This window comes from Topomyia yanbarensis, chromosome 2 (genome assembly GCF_030247195.1).
Source record: "Topomyia yanbarensis strain Yona2022 chromosome 2, ASM3024719v1, whole genome shotgun sequence".
NCBI lineage: Eukaryota > Metazoa > Arthropoda > Insecta > Diptera > Culicidae > Topomyia > Topomyia yanbarensis.
The window spans coordinates 423335212-423358102 of record NC_080671.1 but is presented as its reverse complement, the minus strand read 5'-3'; the positions used below and the strand labels follow the sequence as shown (position 1 = coordinate 423358102).

The 22891-nt window shown below is 37.8% G+C and overlaps 2 protein-coding genes across 3 annotated transcripts; one reads left to right on the top strand and one right to left on the bottom strand.

Moving 5' to 3' along the window:
- Positions 1-6844: 6844 nt before the first annotated feature.
- On the bottom strand, positions 6845-10228 carry LOC131685279 (uncharacterized). The gene is made up of 2 exons (XM_058968884.1): positions 9120-10228; positions 6845-7695 (listed from the first exon to the last, which is right to left on the bottom strand). Exon 1 carries the CDS (start codon positions 9761-9763, stop codon positions 9341-9343), a length of 423 nt encoding a protein of 140 aa, XP_058824867.1. The 5' UTR covers positions 9764-10228; the 3' UTR covers positions 6845-7695; positions 9120-9340.
- Positions 10229-17147: 6919 nt separating this feature from the next.
- Positions 17148-21796, top strand: LOC131685277 (protein maelstrom homolog). Of its 2 annotated transcripts, XM_058968880.1 has the most exons (5): positions 17153-17321; positions 17397-17664; positions 17725-17926; positions 17986-18908; positions 20511-21796. In XM_058968880.1, the coding sequence occupies exons 2-5, from the start codon at positions 17518-17520 to the stop codon at positions 21129-21131; spliced, it is 1893 nt and encodes a 630-aa protein (XP_058824863.1). In that variant the 5' UTR covers positions 17153-17321; positions 17397-17517; the 3' UTR covers positions 21132-21796. The 2 variants fall into 2 exon arrangements, with proteins under 2 accessions (XP_058824864.1, XP_058824863.1); XM_058968881.1 differs by lacking the exon at positions 20511-21796 and adding an exon at positions 18979-19730 and having other exon boundaries at positions 17148-17664.
- Positions 21797-22891: the final 1095 nt, after the last annotated feature.

Sequence of the window (22891 nt, the reverse complement as noted above, 5' to 3'; positions counted from 1 at the left end):
CGTTTTCATCGCTCAATCTCTTATGGTAAAATCAACTGAGAAATAGTTAATGTGTGTTATAATGAAAATCTATTGAATATGTGACAGTTTGAAAACACAACATTTTACCGTACAACTACTTGTTAGCGTGAATTCAGAATAGTGTTAATAGCGTACTATAGTAAACTCTAAATAAAAGTTATCTATTACGGAGCCAATAAAGCAAGTACCGTCATCATGCATTATATAGATGCTAGGGAAATATGCTTTATAAGTTATTTTACCAGTTCGCGGTTAGCGATTTTCAGACCTCTTACTTTTATTTGTTTTGAAGTAACAAAAAATTGAGAATCTTTCCTTAACTTACCCACAGCCGTCATTATTCTCGATAATTAATTTATACTTTCAAACATTGCATAAATGTTGGAAAAGCATACAATAATTTCCGCTGCTATGAATAACAAACTCGTTTCAAGATTTTATTTTGAGATAACAAGACGTGAACTAAAACATTTTTTTTCTAGCACTCGTTTTGAGTCCAAACCAGAAAGGATTTACTTAAGTGAGCATAGATAACTTTTGTTGGCCGATTTAGAATTAACGATAGTTTGCAGTTAACACTACTGTAAATCCACTGTACTATTTAGATGTACGGTAGATTGTTCTTTCAAAAACGTTTACAAATCCAATAGAATTGCCATGACATTCGGTATTATCACACTCAATGACTATTTCTCGGTTGATTTTACCATAAGAGATTGAACGTTGAAAACGTGACCACTTAAAATCACTATTTCTCATTTGTCACTTCATACATTGATTTATCGTAAATACTTTGTTTGCAGCACTTTTAGAACTTTGTATGGCGAATATTTTTGCTGAAGTAACAAAGTTATTATCTCGTCTATTTGAAAAGTTATGAACGATTTTTGTTGAAAAATACACCATTTTCAAAAATTAATTATTTTTTTTACAGAAATAACTCTCCCGCAATTTTTTCACCAAAAACTACAAAAGTTCCGATCTTTCAAATGAAATTAAAAGATTGAAAATCCATTTGCAATGTTGGAAGATATATAGCTTTGAAAAAAACCATTCATGTTCTGAAAATCGCCTGTAACTATGCAAACAAAAGAGATAGAAACTTCATTGCTTCGGCAAAAATGTGTATTTACAAAAGTTCTAAAAACCTCTAGAACAAAGTATTAGCGAGAAATTAACACATAAAAAGATATTAATAGAAAACCAATTTTTAAAGAGCCACCCTACCTTAAATATTGAAAAAATCATAGCACATGAACCATTAGAAATAGCCACATAGTTTCTTCAGAAAAGTTGCTTCAATTTGATTGATTTATAACTTTGTAGAACACTATGTAGCTGAATTTTACATATCTAAGAAGTTGATACTTTTAACACCCTAACCACAAGGACCACCCTAATTCAACTAATATAAAAAAATCGGCAAGAAAGTTCTAAGAAAGTTTGCCGAAGATACTATATATCTAAAACTAACGGTTTAGGCGCAAACAGTTTTGTCTTCCTAAATTTAGCTTTGGGACCATAGTGCAGTGTAATGTAGCGCCGAAATCAATGAAAAATAAATTCCACCATAACTTTGGTTTTTTTTTCAAAACTAGCGATTATGGGTGACGGGTTTCGGTTAGAGGATCCGCATTTAGAGGTTTAGGTTTTTGAACAAATTAAATCACTTTTTTGACTATCAAAATTGGTCAATTTGCGATAAAATATCCCTAGTTTTTCTTTAGAGCACTTAAGTTCTTTTGCTAGCTTCTAAATTGCCAAACTTATCTTCGACCAACGGGGAAACATTGATCACTTTTTCTTAAGTTTTTCGAATAACTTTCTTCAATTCGAGTGGTAGGTGTGCCTGTTTGCATTTTTAAAACAAATACTGGTACTCATAGATTGAAAACGTCCAAATTGTTGGATAATTTATTTCGTTTTACTATAGAAATAGAAAAAAAATTGTTGTAAAATATCATTCATTATTTTCGGGTAACTTTGATTAGCTAAATATGTGTATCGAAAAGAGAAATATATGCAATTTACCCTCAAAGTATTGTGTAAATTGCATATCTGCAGGCAATTTCATGGCCGACGTCTCGAAAGAAAAACAAAATTGCCTAGAAGGATAGAGCTAACTTTTATGGAGCATTTCCAGGAAAATTATCAGAATTATGTACATATAGTTCACAACAAAAATGTCTGATTTTTTTATATGAATCATTGAACAAACATATTTACGGTTTGTGTAATTTTTAATTTAAGTTTGTGTTCATAAAAGGTACATCAAATAACGAAATTTTCAATACCAGTAGATGCTAAACATGGTTAGAACTTGGTTATTTTTTCCGATCTAGCTGACTTTAAAGATACACAGTCGAACTTTTTTTTCACTTTTTTGTACGCGAAATAACAAATAAAAATTATTTTATAAAATTGAATTATCACGACCGCATCTTCCATAGAACTACCTTGAACCTTATCCTTTTGCCGGTATAACTGTCAAAAATGCTAACCCATGTGGCTAAATTCACTGTCAAGGAATAGTGTCGAACGAGGACGTGTTTACGTTTTTTTAGAAAATCAATCAAAAATCGTGGTGATTAGCAAATCAACAGCTAGTAACAGCAGTAGCATAGAGTTTATTTCAATACGGAAAAAGGCCGTTAGAGTCGAAAAAGAAAATGACTGAGATATTGGGAGTGAGGACAAGTAAAGGAGGATAAAGATGCCGCCCGGCGACTCGGGAGGTGGGTTAAAGCCGAACGGGCAGTCCCCAAGAACAATCCACACAGACAACGACACGGATAGCGAACCTTACCGAATACTAGTGGATGTCACGGACAACAACGATGGAGATTTATTCATAATTAAACTGAAATAATGATTCTCAGCGGCTTTGTGCCGCTTCCAATCCTTGGACTCGGTTATGCGGTCAAGCCACATCACACTGCCTTCGTCCTTCACACTAGAACGTTGCACTTGCGTTTTACACCCTAGAACGTTGCACTGGGGTACAAATGTACCCCATGCGTTTGATCGCAATTCGCAGGTAAAAATGCAAACAAACGAAATGTATAATACATCATTTTCTTTTTTTTTTTTTTAATTACGAAAACAGTTGTGTAAGTGAAAGTACGGAATTTATTGAATCAATGATACATAAAATGGTTTGAACAAAAAAAAACCCGTTTTAATCCACCTAGTGGTGCAATTGTGCCTTTCTCATTTAGCCAAACTACGATTCCATGGCTGGGTATGTTTAATATAATGGTGGAAAGGTCTATTACTTTTCAACTTGTTAAGAAATTCTAAATTAGTTTCTCAACTCAAATTATTTGTACCCCAACATTCCAGGGTTAACGACACTTTCTCATGTGCAATGCCAATGGGAACAACTTATTTTTCCAGTTTAAACTACTGTAAAACTTTCCCCCCGATTTTGGGAAGGAACATGGAGGATTTGGGTGAGGAACATGGAGGATAAAATTATTAACAAAAAGAAACTGCCAGAGGGAATACGTGAGTTAGATATGACAAAAGTTAGCAGCTTGAGAGAATGGTAGAATGAGACAAAAAAAGATGATCAAGAAATGTAAACAGAAAAACAGATATCAACCCAAATACTGGTAGAGCACTGACGTATTGGAGGCATGGAAGAGTAAAAGGAGTCTAGAAAAAAGTTCAATCGCACAGGTGGACTTCACGACCCAATCGTGTTGAAAAAAAGAGAATGCATATTTAACAACAAAAAAGGAGCTTATGACGAAAAAAATTCAAGAATTCGCAGCAAGTCTCTATCCTTACAGAAGCTCCAAAATCTTGTGGCAAAGAATTAGAACACTAACAGGAAAAAGAAGAATGAACAGCAACAAAACGATCTTCCAGGATCAGCAAGAAGCTACACAATTTTTAGAAAAATATTTCCCGCGAGGAGAAGTATACCCGTAGCAGCAACTGGTATCAATACAGAAGACATTTTAGATACATGCAAGTGGAACCAAATTCTAGACTGTGGTCCTGTGGGAAAAAGCAGCACCTGGCACAGATGTAATAACCTATGATATGCTGCGAAATATAAAACCGGACATAAGAGTTACACTTATTTCTAAACTGAACAAAATGTGTAGACTGGACAAATAGATCAGTTGCTGAAAATGATTAAGGTAATGCCGGTACCAAACCCCAAGCGAAACCCAGAAGTTATTGATAATCTCAGACCTATAGCAATGCTAAACTGCCTACTTAAAGTAATCAATATAGCGGTACTAAGGGAAGTCGAAAACTTCCTTAGTGACAACGAAATATTACCGATAACTTCATTCAGATTCCGAAGACATAGATCTACCTCTACAGCACTAAGTTACATAACAAACAAAATAGTAACTATCAGACGAAGATTGCGGCAACCATTTTTCTGGATCTAAGCAACGCATACAACTCAGTAATAACCAGCACCCTAGAAGTAACCATACATAACTCGAACGGTAAATGATGGGTTACCGCAGGGAGACGTACTATCACCCACGATGTTTAATGTGTACACGATAGCACTAGATGGTATACAGGTAGAAGGCACACAACACGAAGGAGACTCTGGAGAGATGGTAAACCAAAGAGCGCAGGAATTTATAAACAAACTGATAGAAAAAACAAACGAACTAAACCGGAAATGCTTTTCCAAATGAACAGTGAGGTATCAGCAATCAAAATCAATGAATTAGAAATTGAAATCGTGAACGTGCATGGGTATCTGGGAACACTATGGACAGGTTGAACATGTTGAAGGTCATCAGCAGCAGTAGAATGGGTGGGCACCACCAAACCATGGGGTTGATATACAACGCTATAATACGAGGGTACCTAGACTACAGAGCACCGATATGCTGCCGTTATACGCATAATTGTCCCATGTATATAGGGAATCGAATTGAACATGGGACAAATATACGTATAAAGGCAGTATACGCAAATATCAACAAGACCAACTTACAAGCATTGTTCGTAACATCAATGCAACACTACGAAAAGTGACTGGATGTTCTAAAACAACACCTATCAACACACCCTCTGCGATTGCGAGCCAACCTCCCTTGGCATACAGAAGAGAGTTGGTAACGGCAAAAGAAATGATTCGGCATGCACAATTTGACACCCCAGTTTGGGGGCAGCTGAAAGATATCGATGAACTACAGAACAAAACACCATCCTTCGTGGAAGTAAAATACGTGAAATACAAGGATATAATCCAGCTAGTCTCCCAAACTGTTCGTGTGAAGAAGAAAGTGATCATGGAAGTAGAAACTGAGCTTAATAACATCACATGGCAAAAGAAAAAAACATCAGACAGAGTCCTAAAACAAGCAACACTGGGACTTCTCATCAACAAATATCGAGAAGGCGCTAAAATATTCACAGATGCCTCTAAATCGGAAAACAGCTGTGGGATCCCACTGAGACGTCCAAAAAATTGTTTCAAAATCGTTCAACACGGGTCCAACGATGGACGTTTGTTGAACGGTTATTTGGACGTTGTCTAAATTGGTCCAACGAACGTCCTTCATTGGACGATTTTGAAACCAACCGTTCTTAGAGGGATAGGTATATTCGACGCAACCAACAACCACCGGTTCAATCTCAAGCTGCATAATTCAGTTTGCAGCACGGCAGCAGAGCTGGAAGCCTTATAATAAAACTATCTATAGGATAATAAAGAACTATGCTAGAAAGAAATGCGTGGATGATAATTTGATTCAAGTGCATTTGGATTGGACGTGTCAAATGTTTAAGCGCGTATTTTTCTAGACTGCTTGAACTATAAAGCACGGTTCGGACAATACATCAGCTTCCATCAAAGTCAACGAAACGTCACCGTTCCGTCAGGATGTTAGGGACCATTCATAAATTACGTAACGCAAAAATTGACCAAAATTGACTCCCCTTGTAAAAAATTGTCACAAATTGCTGTATCCTCGTCCTCCCCTATTACGCAACAAATTCCATGAAAAAAAATGTTTTGTTCAGTAAAAACATATTACGTAACGTTCTAGTTTACTCTCCCTCCCCCATATGTTACAATTTGTTTTATACCATTTTGTCAAAACGGGGGTTGTTCAATTGGTACAAAAATTTAGATTTTGATATATTGGCCCTAATTGAACAATTCCTCCAAATTTGGTTCAAATCCATGAAGGTCGATTCCACGTGCTTTGATCACTTCACGATGATGTTTGTATAACGATATATTTTGTCATGAAACGATTTTAGTCTTCATTTTTGAAAATCCAGTTTCCCAGATTTCGAAAAATCCTCCTGTTTATCCGAAGAAGAAAAAACCTTCGGAATCCTGGTTTCACTGTGAGCAATGAACTGGTTTTTTGAAACTCGGAATGATGTAGAATGATTTCCACGAGACAAACTGGTTTGGTGTGCAGGTACACAGAGGCATACGTAAGTGTAGATACCTACTAACGATAAACTCTTCAAAAATACTTTTCTCAATCACCATACGTATATGTTCGTGCAGTGGGTGATCATTCGCCGACCAGTCGGTGGTTTTGCGAATCTAGTCTGTGCAAATGTTAATATTCATACATCCCCATTGACGCACGAGGCGAAGCGGTTTTGTTTATTTTTTAATTCCACTAACATTTAAGACCTACGGACCGGGAATAGTTCAAGGCAAACCATGCAAAAAAAAAATTGCTAGAAGTAGACATCACACAAGGATTATACATTAACCAAGAGCCAGCTGGATTGGTGGGATCATCAAAATTGAAGTCCTAATCTAGTTTGATGTGACGGAGTGTGATTTTGTTTCAAATTAAAAACAGTTGAATTATGGTTGTTTTATCTTTATTGCAGTATATTTCTTACTTGCTAGTCGATAATATAGTTACAGTTGTAAGTCAAGTATGTTTTATAAATCGGTACAAAATATATAAAATATTCTGCTTAACACTATTGCAAACTTCAAACACATATAAAAACAAATGAAATAAGTTATCCGTTAAACTAATTAACAAGACAGAACCTACATCACCTATTGTTTTTTTCTCGTAAAAGAGAAACATCCAGACAGGATGAACCTCTGCAAATAGAAATATAGTCCCGATTCAAAATTTGCTAATCAATTTTCTTCTGAGTTTTTTTTTCTAATTCATTTCCGTTTTGGCAAAATGGAATGTTTTCTATAAGGTTTGCTAAATGTGTGATAGGAAATCAGCAGCCGGTACTCCTTTTGCCTTTCATTTTGACCCATATGTATGTATATTCGCGCAGATAACGTGCGAGTAGGTGGAAGCAACATGTGCTTTATGAAAAGTTGGAATTTCTCTCAAACGAAAATCACTATAATTAAACCTAAGAAAATATACACAATCAAAATACATAATAGTAACTTTTGAATTTTCTATTTTCTACGACAAATAAAATGTTAAAATCTAAGCAGCAGTCTTCAATTAATTATAAAGCTTCATTTCACGTGATATTTCTTGTTCCATTGGTTTGATTTTGCGTTCAACATTTTGTTCACTGTACTCTAATACTAGAATGTAACGAGAAATGACGATGATGGGAAAGTAATAGTCTCTAGTAGTGGGACATCTGCCGGTTATCGAAGGACGCAGCAATCGGATAGTTGTAACGGCTATAGTAGTTGTACGATCAATTTTCAAACAAACGCCAAGGCTAGAAACAACATGAATAACAGGATATGAGTTGATTATCGCCAAACATGTACACCAATTGCCGTTTAGGTAGCGAGTAAGTATATACGAATATTTCAATATTATTGTGGTTGTAGTTGTGTAAATATTACGGCAACCGATAGCTCACAGACTGAACAGGTGAATGTTTGTCTGTGAATCAATGGCAAAAAAAATCATGCTTGCATACCGATTTTGCTTTTTGTTTTCTCTCCTTCTCACTGTTTTACGTAACTATCCACTACACACCGCTACTTCAAATCAATCTTTTTTACGTCTGCTTCGTTTACAAGTGCAAGTGCACAAGCCCTAAACAACGCCGATTTTTCGGTTGCTTTTCTAATCACAACTCTATCATACTTTTGGATACATGTACGTTTAAATGTGTAAGTAGGTAGGTATGATAATATGCATGCGTAGGAATAAACGTTTGGCTTCCTAGTAAAATTGCCCTTCTTCTGATGAAGCCAAGCAAAACATACACAGACATAACTTCAATATAATCGGCTGGCAAGATCAAAACTCTAATTTAATCAACATGTCAATGATTCGGTATTCTATATATGTAATATCCCAACAACCATGTCTTCACCACGGCTGAGTAAAATTTTGTATATTAAAGTGTTGCTTCGTTTTAGATATCTAATTTAAATCTATGTGTTTCAAGCACATATCACAGATTTGGATTAGATTTATTCAATATATCCCGTTTGTTGTTGTTTTGTTCTTTGCTTACTCATTATTTACTGGTTTAGAATATTCGATTATTATTGATATACAACACGAATAGCTCATTTCCAAAGAGTTTTAAACTTGACTGTCTACAATCGCGAGTAAGCCCCAGACTATAGATAATATCATTTTACTGAGACCGAGACCCGAGATTATAGATAATACACCTGGCTTGTGTCTGTTGAATCTCGCATTAAGAGGCGATTTGGTTTGTTGTCCTTCTACCATTTGCACTGCCGATTGCAAAATTGTGTAAATTTGGTCATGTTGAGCAAAGGAAACGATTCAGAGTTAATAGATGGCCGTTTCGTTCTAACAAATAATTGTTTGTAATGTAATTTGACCTCGAATCACAACTGCCAAAGAAATTTAACTGCGAACCAAACAAAGTTTTAAAAGCTGCTGCTCTCTAGCTTATACTGTTTGAACTTTTCCCATAAGTTTGAAATCTAGTACACGAATATTTTTGTGCATCCAACCGGCAGAACACGCCGGATGGCCGTACTATGTTTACTAATAAAAAGAAAAATCGTACTTAATGGCACCCGTTTTTCCTGGATGATTTTCTGAGTTTGGTCATACACATTTACACGTAGTTTAACGAAGCTAGCAAGATATAAGATCTACCACACCTCCCACTGTGTCGTTCCGCTTCATCTCTCGGTCAGAAATTACCTCGGAGCACTGAGAGTGCCACGCCTGGATCGGTTCCGTCCTCTGTCACCGCTTCGGCTTATGCGTAGCGGTGTACTGGAACGGTGGGGAAGTGGTGGTTTGGATGTGATGTGTAGCACACTATCCGATAGCACCAGCTCCCCGTCATCTGCCGGTTCCTCGTCGTTTTGTAGATCCGTTTCGGCGTCCGGAGGTTCGATATTTGATGGTGGTTGGTCTTCTCATGAACGCCCATCGGAAGATTTACTCATCCGTAACGACTTACGCAATTTGTCCACCAGCCGCGAGTGAAATTTGTTCAAACTGCTCTGGCTACCGGCTGACGGCTTCGGTGGGCTGCTGGCGGTACTAGCCTTTGTCGGGCTAGTTATCAACGAACTTTGAGAAGTGCGCGAAGAGTTCCGTGAAAACTGCGGTTTTGAAGCCAAATGAGACATGTACATCGGATGACTGCGGTGGCGGGCAGGTGATCCAGCCGTGAACTCGCTACCCGGTGAAGTTGACAAACTAGGGCAGTCGGAACGGGAGCTCTCAGAAACTTTACGCGAGTGACATGAACTTTGGTTTGAACACTCCGACACACGCCGCTGGCGACCCTTGTATATATCGAACTCGTTTTTCATCACTGGCATCATAAAAGCCATCTTGTCGTTGTTTTATGTTCCACGATAATATTTCACTATTTCGTTGTACTTTGCAATCTATTCTTCGTGCGGCTTGTCACGTATGCAATTCCTTCAATTCAGTTATACACGAAAAAATCAATAATTTTTCGTCAATACACTCTCACGTTTAGCCGTAGGCTCAGTTTATCAGGTTTTGCGTCTTTGTATTACTATATTTTTTAACCTCTTTTTTGATGTTCCGGTTGCGCAAAATGCACTCGAAAGTGATTTTTCCAAACTTTGCAGACACTGGCAAGTACGGTTCGGTGTATTACTGATACACTTGAAGAGTTGTCCGTTTAATTTGTTCACTGCCGGTGGTTTTCACACGATATGAGGTGAAACTTTCTATTTTTTCTCACTTTGATGAGGCAACAGTAACACTTTTTCTTCTGCGGCTTCAGCTTATTTCCTGTTTCTGCGATCCGTTATCCACTATGTATCGTGACTGAATGATGAAACGAACAACGATACAAGCGGTTTTAATGGCGTTCATCGTGTTCATGATGACGTTCCCGCACATATTCATTCGCCCTCGCTGTGGAGTTTCATACTGCGATTCGATTTGAATGGATTTTGTAGAAACACCGGTATGTCGCATTGGAAACACTCCTTTTAAGTATATTAAGGGGGTTCTCTACTCTCATGGTTTCAAAAAATCGATTTTTTTTCTTTGTTTAATTTCATTCTATACACTGAAAAAAATCCAAACGTTAATTCTATTTGCTTCAAACCGCTTAAAATTCATATGAAGAAGAAATGCTATTGTTATCACGCGCACACATACCTTCTACGTGTCAACTGTATAAACTATGTATGCACACACATAAGTTATATGTGCATATTGTTATAGAATGGGGTTTTATGTGCCTAATAGTTATGAAATGTGAATGTAAGATTAATATTTCTTGTAAATACACACATTAGGTTTATGTGCCAGCAAATAGTGTCTATATGCCTCCGTTAATTGCAGAAATCTATGTGTAAAATCAATAGGCATAACGTTTACTTTTTTTTGAGTGTATGTATCTGAGAATACGCCACAAAAAAGATATGGTGAAAATCATATTCCTTGGCATGTTTCTGGGAGCCGAAAGGTACCCATATCAGACCGTTTCTGAGATACTAAGCACGGCGCACCACGATGGCGCTCTAGGGGCAGATCATTCTATCACTCAAAAAAAGTAAACGTTATGCCTATTGATTTTACACATAGATTTTTGCAATTAACGGAGGCATATAGACACTATTTGCTGGCACATAAACCTAATGTGTGTATCTAAAATTAATATAAATATTAATCTTACATTCACATTTCATAACTATTAGGCACATAAAACCCCATTCTATAACAATATGCACATATAACTTATGTGTGTGCATACATAGTTAATACAGTTGACACATAGAAGGTATGTGTGCGCGTGATAACAATAGCATTTCTTCTTCATATGAATTTTAAGCAGTTTGCGGCAAATAGAATTAACGTTTGGATTTTTTTCAGTGAGGAATGTATAACAAATTTGCATCGAATTAGAAAATATGCATTTAATTTCCATTTTTTCATCAACTTTGCACTCCCCCGCACAAAAGTTTGTTTAACAATCGTCCTAAGCTGATCCACTTTGTTCGACGCTGTGTTGAATATATGGCTAGTTTTTGTAGGGTTTTGACGTCTTACACGCAACGCAAAATACATTTTGAATTTCTATTTTGATGCAAAGAAATGCATTTAATTTCGCTGATTTTTCAAAATGCATCACAAGTGATCTGCCCCTAGATGGCACTTGTCTATAGAAAAATCATTGTTTAAAGAATTTATTGGTCCACTGGTGTATATGTGAGCATCTGTGAATGGTTTCTTGTTTTTTTTTTGGGAACGAGATTATCGTACGGAAGAAAGAATGCGTCGGACATGTTGAGCAGCGTATGGGAACGAGATTACGAAAACTTAAGAAAGAAAACAAAGGTATCAGTGGGAAAGGAAAGGGAACGTTGAAGGTCAAATCAATCGGCCAGCTAACAACATTTTATGGGCTGGCGATTTGGAGAAACTCAAATTCAGTAGAACATATGCGAAATGCAATCTGGGCTTCCCTCGAACACTGCTCGTCATCGAACGAAAATCCCCAACACTCAAAGTGTTCACCCGGCGAAGACAGTTGGTGCAGGCTGAAGTAAAAGAAACTTTAGAAACTTTCGAACATGTCGAGATTTACGAAAGTCTATCATATATCAGTGATTTATTAGAAAGATGCTTAGGAGCTTACACCCAAAATAACAATGAGTCTCAGAATAGTGCAATCTGGGCCTTAGCTACAAATTCTGGCAGGCAGTTCTGCGACTTATTTGGCAGTCAGCATCTTCAACCAAAGATTTTCATCGATATTACAAGCTAGGGAGGTGATGGGAATTATCTTGGGACTGAAGCTGAAAGGTGTGCTACTCGACTCGACGGTCTAGATCCATTGAGTAGATGCTTTACAATTTATTCCCAAAAAAGTGGTCAAATTTAGACCTCGCGAGTAGAAGACCCAATTAAGAGGTTTGTATCACCTTTCACAAAATAAATTTTTTATTATTGGCAAGATAAATAAAAATAATAAAATTGGCAATAATATTTAGATGTTCAGATGCACGGAGCTAACCTCTTAGATAAACCCCGAGCGAACTGAAAATGTGTTTTTCTCGAATCATTTCTTGAGGTGTCCGAAAATAACTCAAACAAAATGTCTTTTTAATTTTCACCGTAGATGCACAACCAAGTGCACAACAGTTTAATTCTCCAGCGACGTACGATGAGTTTATATATTTTTTAATTATTTGTCAATAAACAATTCTGTACCCAGTTAATGACATTTTCAGTGTTTTATTATTAAAAAAGGTACTATTTCGCGAAGAAGCATATACAGTCGCGATTCGCTGGTTGTGCCACAGCCTTGTCCAACTAACGAATTTGATTCGCTAGTTGGACCGACTGACAAATGTCAAAAACTCTCCAAAGGAGATGTTGGCAGTGTAAATGCATCTATGTCAGATTGATTGTTAAAGTTAATTTGACACAGTTAAAAGATGTCCAACCAGCCAATCACGACTGCAATCGAAAAGAAAGTTATACCAAATACAAATTTGTATTTGGTTCTACCAAATACAAATATGTATTTGGTTCTACGTACGCCGTCTGCTCTTGATATGCTAAGTACTCGAAAAAAAATTAGGTTTTCGGCTGATTCAAAAATTAAGAGAGATAGTCGAGGGGAACGTCGTTTCAGAATAATTGTTATATTCCGTTCAGTTTTACATAAACTCGTACGGAAATTTTAGAAAATTTAAACAATTTTCTAAAAAAAATCGAGCACTGTTAAAAAATTCGAAGAAATAACAAATCTATCCAATCTCAAGCAAACTTTGCTCGAATTTCGACCAATTTGATGGAACTGACAACTCTGAATACTTAATGCTCGAAGCTTTCAATAATTGTGGTAACTAAATTTGTTTTTGTTTTGATTTGGTCCTGCAGTTATGCTGCTGGAAATGTTTTGTTTCAGTTTCATCGAGCACTGAAACTGTCCCAACGTGAATTTCGAGCAATTGATTTTGTTTTTCATGACACATTTTTTATGACACATTTCATACCGTCCTCGGCCATTCGAAACCATTTTCAACTAACTAATGCCAATCTTCATCAATCTGTTCAGAATTATAAATTATAAGTTCATTTCATCCACAAATCACGTGTCGTTCCCCTCGAAGAAAGTTTTCTTTAAAATATTGGCGATACTTCATGTACTTTTTGGTACTTAAAGTAACTAATTAAGTACGACTTTTAGCAGTTCACAGCCTAAGGGTCTAAACGTACTGGTGAATCTGGTTTAAAAATTAAGCGAGGGTGAAGAAATCGGTCCTTTTGCCACAGACTAACAGACATAACACTCGAAAATAATGCTTCGCCCACTTTAACGGTCATTTTAAATATATTTGTAGTTGGGACTGCGGCCGCTTTTGAAATTACGGCGCCACTGACATATGAACAAGCATATGGGGATAGACCACTAGCGAAAAATTGTTCCCAAGCCTGAGGGGTAACCCACCAACAAATGAGTGTTTAGGAATGTGAATAAAAGGTGGAGCTAGTGTTCTGGGAAAATTGCCGGATCGATATTTTTTAAGGAAATTTCCTCATAGTGTTATGTCTGTTAGTCTGTGCTTTTACTGTACATTCTATTCGGGTTTGAACCAAGTGTACAGATGCGTTTGTTTTTTGATCGCGCTAAACCTCGAATTTTGCGACAACATATAAGACTAAAATACATCAAATTTGGGTAAAATGGCATGAAGAATTCGCTGAAAAACATAACATCACATATGGTCTGACGTCTACTGTTAAACTATTGCATTCTAATATACCATTGAACATACACTTAACCTGTTGCAAAGAGCATTTTCAAAATTGTCATATTTTCATGTTTAACCATGAATAGCTTTCAAGGTATCTATTACAAATCAATCAGCTATACCAAAGACAAATAATAAAAACGTAAATCGTACGAATAAAATTTTAAAAAATTGTTGCTCATTCACAATTTTAGAATGAGTGATTCCGGTCCCTTCAGATTTGACCGCTCTGACCACTTGATGGCGCTCCAGTTTGATGTTTCTGTCGAGAGTGTACTCGAAAAAGACAATCATCAACGCAGGCCAAGAGCTAAACTAAAATTGTTGAAAGCTATGCTGTTTGTTGTGCCCCTAAATTCTAAAATTAAGCGATACACACCAATCACAGATGTTGGTAGTAAACAAAAGAGAAAAGTTTTCTCTTTCATTAACTGCTGTAAACTGTGTTTAGCTAGTAAAAATTTGTCTGGAATTTCGTTTCAAAGAGAATTTTGACAGTTGGCTTTTAAGCCGTAATCATATGATTGTCGAGATTTCTCGCGTGTTTTTTAAAAAGGGCCAATAAGCATACTGTCAAAATTCACTTTGAGAGGAAATCTAGAGGCAGATCACTCTAGAAATGTATAACGAATTTGCATCAAATTAGAAAAAAATCATTTAATTTCCATTTTTGCACGAACTTTGCACTCCCTCGCAGAAAAGTTTGTTAAACAAACGTCCTATGCTGATTCACTTTGTTCGATGTTTTGTTGAATGTAGGGCTAATTTGTTGTAGGATTTTGACGTCTTACACGCAACGCAAAATATATTGCACGCAATGCAAAATACATTACGAATTTCTATTTTGATGGAAAGAAATGCATTTAATTTAGCTGATTTTTAAAAATGCATCACAAGTGATCTTCCCCTAGGAGGAAATTCTGGCCAAACCATTAATCGCCGACTATAAATCACAACAGCGGACGAAAGAGAAAACTTTTCTCTTTCATAAAATGTTAACATCCATTCTCGACGAGTTACGAGTTGTCCGGAATTTTCTTTCAAAGTGAATTTTGACAGTATGCTTATTGGCCGTTTACAAAAACCACGCGTGATTTGTATTTGTAAACGGCCAATAAGCATGCTGTCAAAATTCACTTTGAGAGAAAATTGCGGCCAAACCGTAACTCTCCGAGAACGGATGTTAAGGGCATGTTCAGGAGCGTTTTATTTTGTATAGGAGTTTCAAAGTAGAACTGAAACTGAAACATTCACATCCCCAGCAGAGCGTTTTGTTTTATAATTTCGAACAGTTTTTGTTTCAAAATTTAAAACTGTTATACGACTCCGTTCTATTTGTTGCTGATTTTAAAACACGTTTAGAACTGTGTTTTAAATACATACAAAGTTTTCAGCACAGACACTTAGACCCGATAGGCTGGGGGGAAATATATTTGAATGCAGTAACGCTGAATGAATGGCGAGACATGAATTTTAAACTGAATAGAACATCCGGTAAAACTGCTGCTGGGGACAGCAAGTTCTAGTCTTAAAATTTTCAGTTTCATATAGTAGAACTGTCAAAATTATGAATCTAGAACTGAAACACTCCTGAACATGCTCTAACATTTTATAGAAGAAAAAAGTTTTCTCTTTCGTCTACTGCTAAGATTTATAGTCTGCGACTAAGGGCATGTTCAGGAGCGTTTTATTTTATATAGGAGTTTCAAAGTAGAACTGGAACTGAAACATTCACATCCCCAGCAAAGCGTTTTGTTTTATTATTTCTAACAGTTTTGTTTCAAAATTTAAAACTGTCATACGACGCCGTTCTATTTGTTGCTGATTTTAAAACACGTTTAGAATTGTGTTTTAAATACATGCAAAGTTCTCAGCAGTGACACTCCGAACAGATAGACAGGGGAAAAATAAATTTGAATGCAGTAACGCTGAAGGCATGGCGAGACATGAATTTTAAACTGAATAGAACATCCTCTAAAACTGCTGCTGGGGACAGAAAGTTCCAGTTTCAAATTTTCCAGTTTTATATTATAGAACTGTCAAAATTATAAATCTAAAACTGAAATTCTCCTGAACATGCTCTAATGGTTTGTCCGGAATTTCCCCTCAAAGTGAATTTTGACAGCATGCTTATTGGCCCTTTTCAAAAAACACGCGAGTAAGTGTTGTTTAATTGCATATTCTGGTTGCAGTTAAAAGTTGGAAAATCCATCCAGCGACAATCCGTTTTTCTCCTGTTTAGTGCTAATCCATGATGTCGGAAGTAGTGCGCTTGATAGCGCATCGTTGTACGAAAACAGCGCACTACTTTCGACGTGATTCCAATGTTTAGAACCAGAGAAAATACGATTGTCGCTGGTTGGATTTTCCAGTTTTCAACTGCAACCAGAATATGGTTTCGATTATTTTCAGTGTACGTGTGTAGCATGGTTGCCAGGTAAATTGCTTTCATTAACATGAAACGTCGGTAACGTAGTACATGCGAATGTCTTCGAAAATTCATTTTACTGACTAGCTCTTTCTTCAAGATTGCGCTCCAGAGATGCCAGATTTGCAGACAAAGCTGCAAATTCGCAGACTTTTAATTTAAGCTGCAGATTTTTTCGATGACGCAGATATTTGCAGATTTTCTAGTTTGGTTGCAGATATTTGCAGATTTTTTAGTTTTGTTGCAGATATTTGAATATAAAGGCTTTTGGTTACACTAGCTTTCCTGACATTTTTTGTTCTTCCCAGACTTTTAAAACTATTAGGTTTGTTCCAGTACACGGAAGTCACTCCGGAGTAAACAGGAGCAAAAAATCTTTGCTCCTTTTTACTCCGGTTTGCTACCAGAAGAAGAAAAAAGAGAAGAAGAGAGTACAGGAACGATTTTCTCCGGAGTACTTCCAGTTTCTCCTGGTACTGGAACAGACCTATTATTGCAGACATTTGAAAAAAGTACCTGGCATCTCTGTTGCGCTCTCCTTGCGGCGTCGATGGTGTTGGTATCAAATGCCGTATGAATATTACGACGGTGCCATCGTAGAGTTGATTTTTCATTAACAAAGGTGTGACATTTTTATTGTGATATTTTCATTTGAAAAACGTACTTGTTTTATGTAAAAGCTGGTGTATTCATCAAGATAAAGCAGTATTTGTGGTAAATGTGATAAAGATAGGTCGGCGAGAGACTGGTTAAAAGGAAAAATTTCCAACAAATTGTTCGGCCGAACAGAAAAGATTTTCTCCGGCGGACATCTTTGTTTTTGTAGCTCGCTTGTTTCTAGCACCGGGGGAATTAATCGAAAAGGAAAGTTGAGGCCAGTTCCGCTGCCGGTACATCCTTCAGCTAAACAATGGCGCCTCGCAAGGGTAAAAAGCACCAGCCGAAAGGGCCGTACTATTTCTTCATGATGGAATTCAAAAAGAAGCAAGAGGCGGCCGGTTATAATTTCCGCGGTGGAGCCCACGAGGTTCAATTGAAAGCATCACCTCACTGGAATGTAAGTTACCGATTTTTGTTATGTTTGTTTGTAAAAAGCTACAAAATATTGATTTTTTAGGCAATGACTAATGAAGAAAAGGAACCCTATCAGAAAATGGCTCGTGAGCATAAAGAATGGCTGCGGGAAAATGGCGAAAAATATACATCTCAGGGTGTACCGCTGTCTATGGTGGAAGCTGAACAAAAGTCCAGACTGCAAAAATCGGAAATAATTCGCAATACCATCAGTGGCATGTTAGACGCAGCCGTCGCTAATAATGGTAAGAGACCATATGGAATAGGTGCAGTACGGGTACGACTAACTGAATCTTGTTTGCAGCCCTTGAAAAACAGGAATTCTACTTCATTTCGTTCGCGTATTTCTGTGTTACATCAAGCGGAACATACATTCCCGCGGAAATGGGTTTGGTTCGTTATAGCCTGAAGGATGGCGTTATGGATAAACTACATATGTTTATCGATCCGGGGAAGCTTCCCTTGGGCATGGCATACGATGCCAAAATACATTCTGAAAGCGACCATCAGTTGCCGATTCCGCCAGATGCGATGGGTGAAAAGGACAACGATGAAATAATTCTAAAGCTTTTCAGCTTTTTATCACAGCAGGAAAAAATGCCTCCACTTTTTACGGAAACCACTGAAATACGAATGGTGGAAAATATACTTAAGGGGATCCTGAATCAGGGATCCATGGATGAAAATACGCTGCTTGTTTGTCCCATGTCGGAATTGTTCTTTCATCTGAAACGAGCGACCGAAAGCTTCGGAATGGACATCAAAACCTTTCCATCGGTGCACATTGCCCAGGCTATCATCCAGAAGGATGTTTACGAGTACACGAAGGACATTTCGTGCGAATTTCACGAGGATCATGGAAATGGCAAGTATTGCCCTCTGTCCAAATGCGTCCGCTGGGCATATATCATTTCCGACAGTTGCTGTTTGGATTTGAGCATTGAAATGAAACCGGGACGACACTTGCCCTTGAATGCGGACACGGCCCTCTGCTCGTCAACATTGGGTGACACCAGTTCCTTTATTAGCGCCCAGTTCGACAACTGTTCGTTCGTGTCCACATCGGAGGTGACTCATCTGACAAATCCAAAGATGCAGAAGCTGCCAAAGGGCCATTACGATTCGTTTGATGGGACATCGTCGAAGGTGTTTAGTCACACGCGAGGTCTACCGAAGCCGGGATCGTCTGCGTCGTCCGCCTACTCCGAGTACGACCGAAGAGCTAAGGTGAGTGAAGGAAATTTTACAGGATTGTTTTTCATTTGTCAAAACCAAACCCCTTTCGTCACATTTAAAGGCACCGAAGGCGATGACATTTGGCAGAAATGCGTATAACCGTGTTGGACAGTGCACCGAATGGAACGTTTCTTCTAATTGGACATTCGGTCGAATAGGACAATTTACTAATTGGTCGTTTGGCCGCGGCCGGTTTATCAAACAGGAAACATGGTCCAATGATAACTTCCGTCCAGCTGTCCGTGGTTGCCCGTATAATTCATATGCTCGAATAGGACAATTTGTCAAACAGGAGCCTATGACGAATAATGTACAATACAATCAAGCTAACATGTGGTACAATCCGTTTAGCCAATATATCAAGCAGGAAAATTGGCCAAACGGGATCACCCACTATGCGAATGGATACCCGTATAAAGTGTTCGCTCCATGCGGCTATACGGTTTGAGTGTGCTCGAATTTAATATGCCAACTGTTGGACTGATTTAATTTAGAACAGTTTGGAATTGGTTTGCACGCCCCACCAGTTTTTGCGGCGGAGATTTGATTTGGTTTTGAAATATGAAAGGCTTATTACTTTAGAATTGAAAAGTATTTCTTTGCAAGCTTTTTAAAAAATTGATTGGCTTCCCGGAGGAGTCTTTTCTTCAATATTCGAGGGCATTGGATTGTTGATCTTCTGAGTTCCAAGTACAACAAATGTTGTACAGATTTAGTAAATTTCTTACAGTCGACAAATCAGCAAAGAACCGCTTAAAAGTCGAAAATCATTGTACAAAATGTATTTGTTATTGAATAAAAACTTGAATTGTTTGCATCGTCTTTCACCAAATCAACATTGCAATGTCCTTCACTGTATCCTGCAGTTGTTCACATCTTTGGTACAGTAATGATTCGACGTTTTTGATAGTACATTTTGTAAAGTGCAGTTTCCCAGCTTCATCGATTTTATTTGTCGTAAATTAAGAAGAATTCGACTGCCAATCCTAAGACAACATTGTTCCAAATTGCAGCACTTATAATTCTTAAAAGGGATTCAAATGTTATATTGGCCGATAAACCACTGAATGTACTACAGTGAAGATCCGATTTTATCAGCTTTTTGTCTCGATTTTATCAGCTTCATTAGAAAATCGATATTTGGTATTTTGATGGGCTCTAGCAGACGAAGCAAGTTGAATTCGTGTAAATCCTTTCTTGAGTATATTTTTCCTATCTAAGAGATCCGAAATTTGCAGAAAAATCTTATTTTTTTAACTTTTCACTGTTCACCCCTTAAGGGAAATTTGAGCAAAATAATCAGGAAAGGCACCTGCATAGGAAACCCATAGCAAATGGGACCATTATGCGGATCACGGCAGTATATCTAGGGTCTAAAGAAGAATATTTTAAGAGCTTCAGTTCATTAAAAAGAAAGAAAAATATATGTCCCGATTTTGTCAATGTCCCCGTTTTATCAGCCTAAAATTCACCAAGGGGCTAATAAAAACGGGTTTTCACTGTATTTTCTTGAATTCAAACGCCTCACAAAATTACGTAACGTTCTTGCCTCTCCACATTGTATAACAACATTTTTTTTCTCTAACATTCCAGGTCAAGGACGAATACCCCTCGCTGAGTGACTCGATGAAGTACGAAACGGCTAGCAGCGGCTCCAGTTCCAGCCGTCGTGATCCCAGAAATCCTTGGGGATCATCGTCTACCATTTCGGCGGCACCGTTGACCTACGTTCGTCGTGATCGCGACCGGGACGGCTCCCGCTATGACCGCGATCGGGAACGTGAGCGTGAAAGAGAACGCGAACGTGACCGGGAACGCGAACGGGAGCGTGATCGGGAACGAGAGCGCAACCGTGCGCGCGATTTGGACCGCGAGCGTTCACGCGCAAGTGATTTGGATCGGGAACGTGACCGACGTCGCGATTCGGACGAATACTATCGTGGTGATAGTAGCCGCAGTAGCGCTGACAACAGTTCGCGCGTAAAACGCGAACGCCATTCGTCCAGTTCGGATCTAGAGGATTCGGAACGTTCGACGTCGTCGCGATCGATTGAACCGCACCGAGTCGTGGGAGGCTATGGACGTGGTTCACTGTACGCGGCACCCTCGTCGTCGCGCTCACCACCCGGCGGCACTGGCAGAGGATTTTCGTCTAGCGATTTTCCCGAACTGGGAGCAGTTCGCAGTGCTGGCCGTGGTCAACTTAGCAAGTAAGAGATAGAGTTTGAAATTATTGACAACCGATACGTCGGATATGATGCCCCATCGTGGATACAAATTTTACTTTCGAGTTCCCTGCATGCGCACCTTTGAAAGCCTCCCCAGGAAGAGGATATTTTCTAGTAACTGGTAAGGTTAAATTTCAATTGTAAATTAAGTTTCTAAAGTTTTTTAATTTGTTTGTGAATCAGTTCTTTTTATTAACACCTCATATTTCATATTATTGCTCATGTTTCGTTTTAACATTTTTTTGGCAAACAATGAGACATAGAGAACCTATATTTTTAATATTGTGACAACCAGTTTTTGAAGAATCATGCTATTAAAGTTTTGCTTTTTATGTTGAGGTCTTAATTGTTGATATATATTACACTTACACTTTGTCAATGTAACAAAATTATTCTATCAATCCAATCATGCAAAGTTTCAAGTTTCATTGTACGAACAACAAACACTAATCTCAGCGATTATGCCTATAATCCTGGTAAAACAAATGCTATTATAATAATAGAAATTAAAATGTGAGGTACAAGGAACCGAAAAGAAATACCACAATAAAAATTGCAAGTAAAATCCACTGAAAGAAAACATCAATTAAATTGTGAATATTCTCGAGTTTTGAAAAGTACAATAAACTGGCGGTTGTTGTATGCCATAAATGCTTTGTTATTTTTTAATATTTCGAAAATTTCATAAAACTGCACGATAGGTAAGTTTGTTCACTTGGTCTTTAATCTACGGCGAACTACGGGAATATGGAAAGTGACTCCAATAAGGTAACATGGTAAAAGTGACGGTGCGAATTGACCGAAACTCACCGATAAAGCATGCTGCACACTTCGGGATTTTGACCGCGGGTTTCAGCACAGGAATTTGAGCCGGATTTTGATCACGGAAAAAATCTCCTCAAACTGTCGAAACAAAAATTCTGCTGCTTCTAAAAAAGGTTCAAAATAGCGCAGATTTTTAGCCAGATTTACGATCATAAGTATGCCATAAAGCCATGCAGGTTGCAGAAATTGGTTGTTGAGACAACCCGGTTGTACGGTACTAAACATCTATTTTCTTCCCGGAAACGAATAATGTTGAATTGTTTCTTTTGTTGAATTTTTGGTGTAAAGCAAATACAAATGACCTGGATTCTTGCTTTAATGATATGCCTGGTGTTCCTTGTGCGCCCGGAAGCCGCAGCGCAGCTATTCAAAATGATGAGTGTGTGAGCAGAGCTGTAGCGTGGTCTTCTGGCGCCCTTGGCAGAGGGTCAGTTTTGCGCCCCTTTGGGGTTTACTTTGGCTTTCCTTTTCATTTCGACCTTCAATTAAACCTTCAATAATGTGTGGCACACCTACCCTCTACTTCATTCATATTTGACTGTCGTTCACTTCATGTAAACATCAGTCACAAATCTTTTACTGTATATTTATGAAATCAGTTGACGCTAGCCAACAGGGGGAGCTTCTGTTCAGAACACTATATTTAGGGTAACAATGGCATGTATGAGAAATAGGTGACCATCGAATGTAAGAACCGGACGCACCTCGAAAAAAGTCTCTTTACAATGTTTTAGCTCTATGCCAAAAAACTTTCGAATCAAAGATAGTTAGATAGGTATTCCACCCAAGTAACCACTAAGCCGTAAAAATGGCATCAATTCGGTTCTATAGTCGCGTATAGAACAAGGGTAACTGAGCTTATAGGCATCATATTGTACATGAGTGCTGTTCAAAAGCCACTTTTGGCGAAATATTTGGCTG

What these genes read in the sequence shown, in the direction of transcription:
- LOC131685277 (XM_058968880.1), top strand. Translation starts at nt 17,518, where the DNA reads ATGGCGCCTCGCAAGGGTAAAAAGCACCAGCCGAAAGGGCCGTACTAT. An exon ending in CGCAGCCGTCGCTAATAATG is followed by an intron (nt 17,927 to 17,985) that starts GTAAGAGACCAT and finishes TCTTGTTTGCAG; the next exon opens with CCCTTGAAAAACAGGAATTC. An exon ending in AGTACGACCGAAGAGCTAAG is followed by an intron (nt 18,909 to 20,510) that starts GTGAGTGAAGGA and finishes CTAACATTCCAG; the next exon opens with GTCAAGGACGAATACCCCTC.
- LOC131685279 (XM_058968884.1), bottom strand. Translation starts at nt 9,763, where the DNA reads ATGGCTTTTATGATGCCAGTGATGAAAAACGAGTTCGATATATACAAG.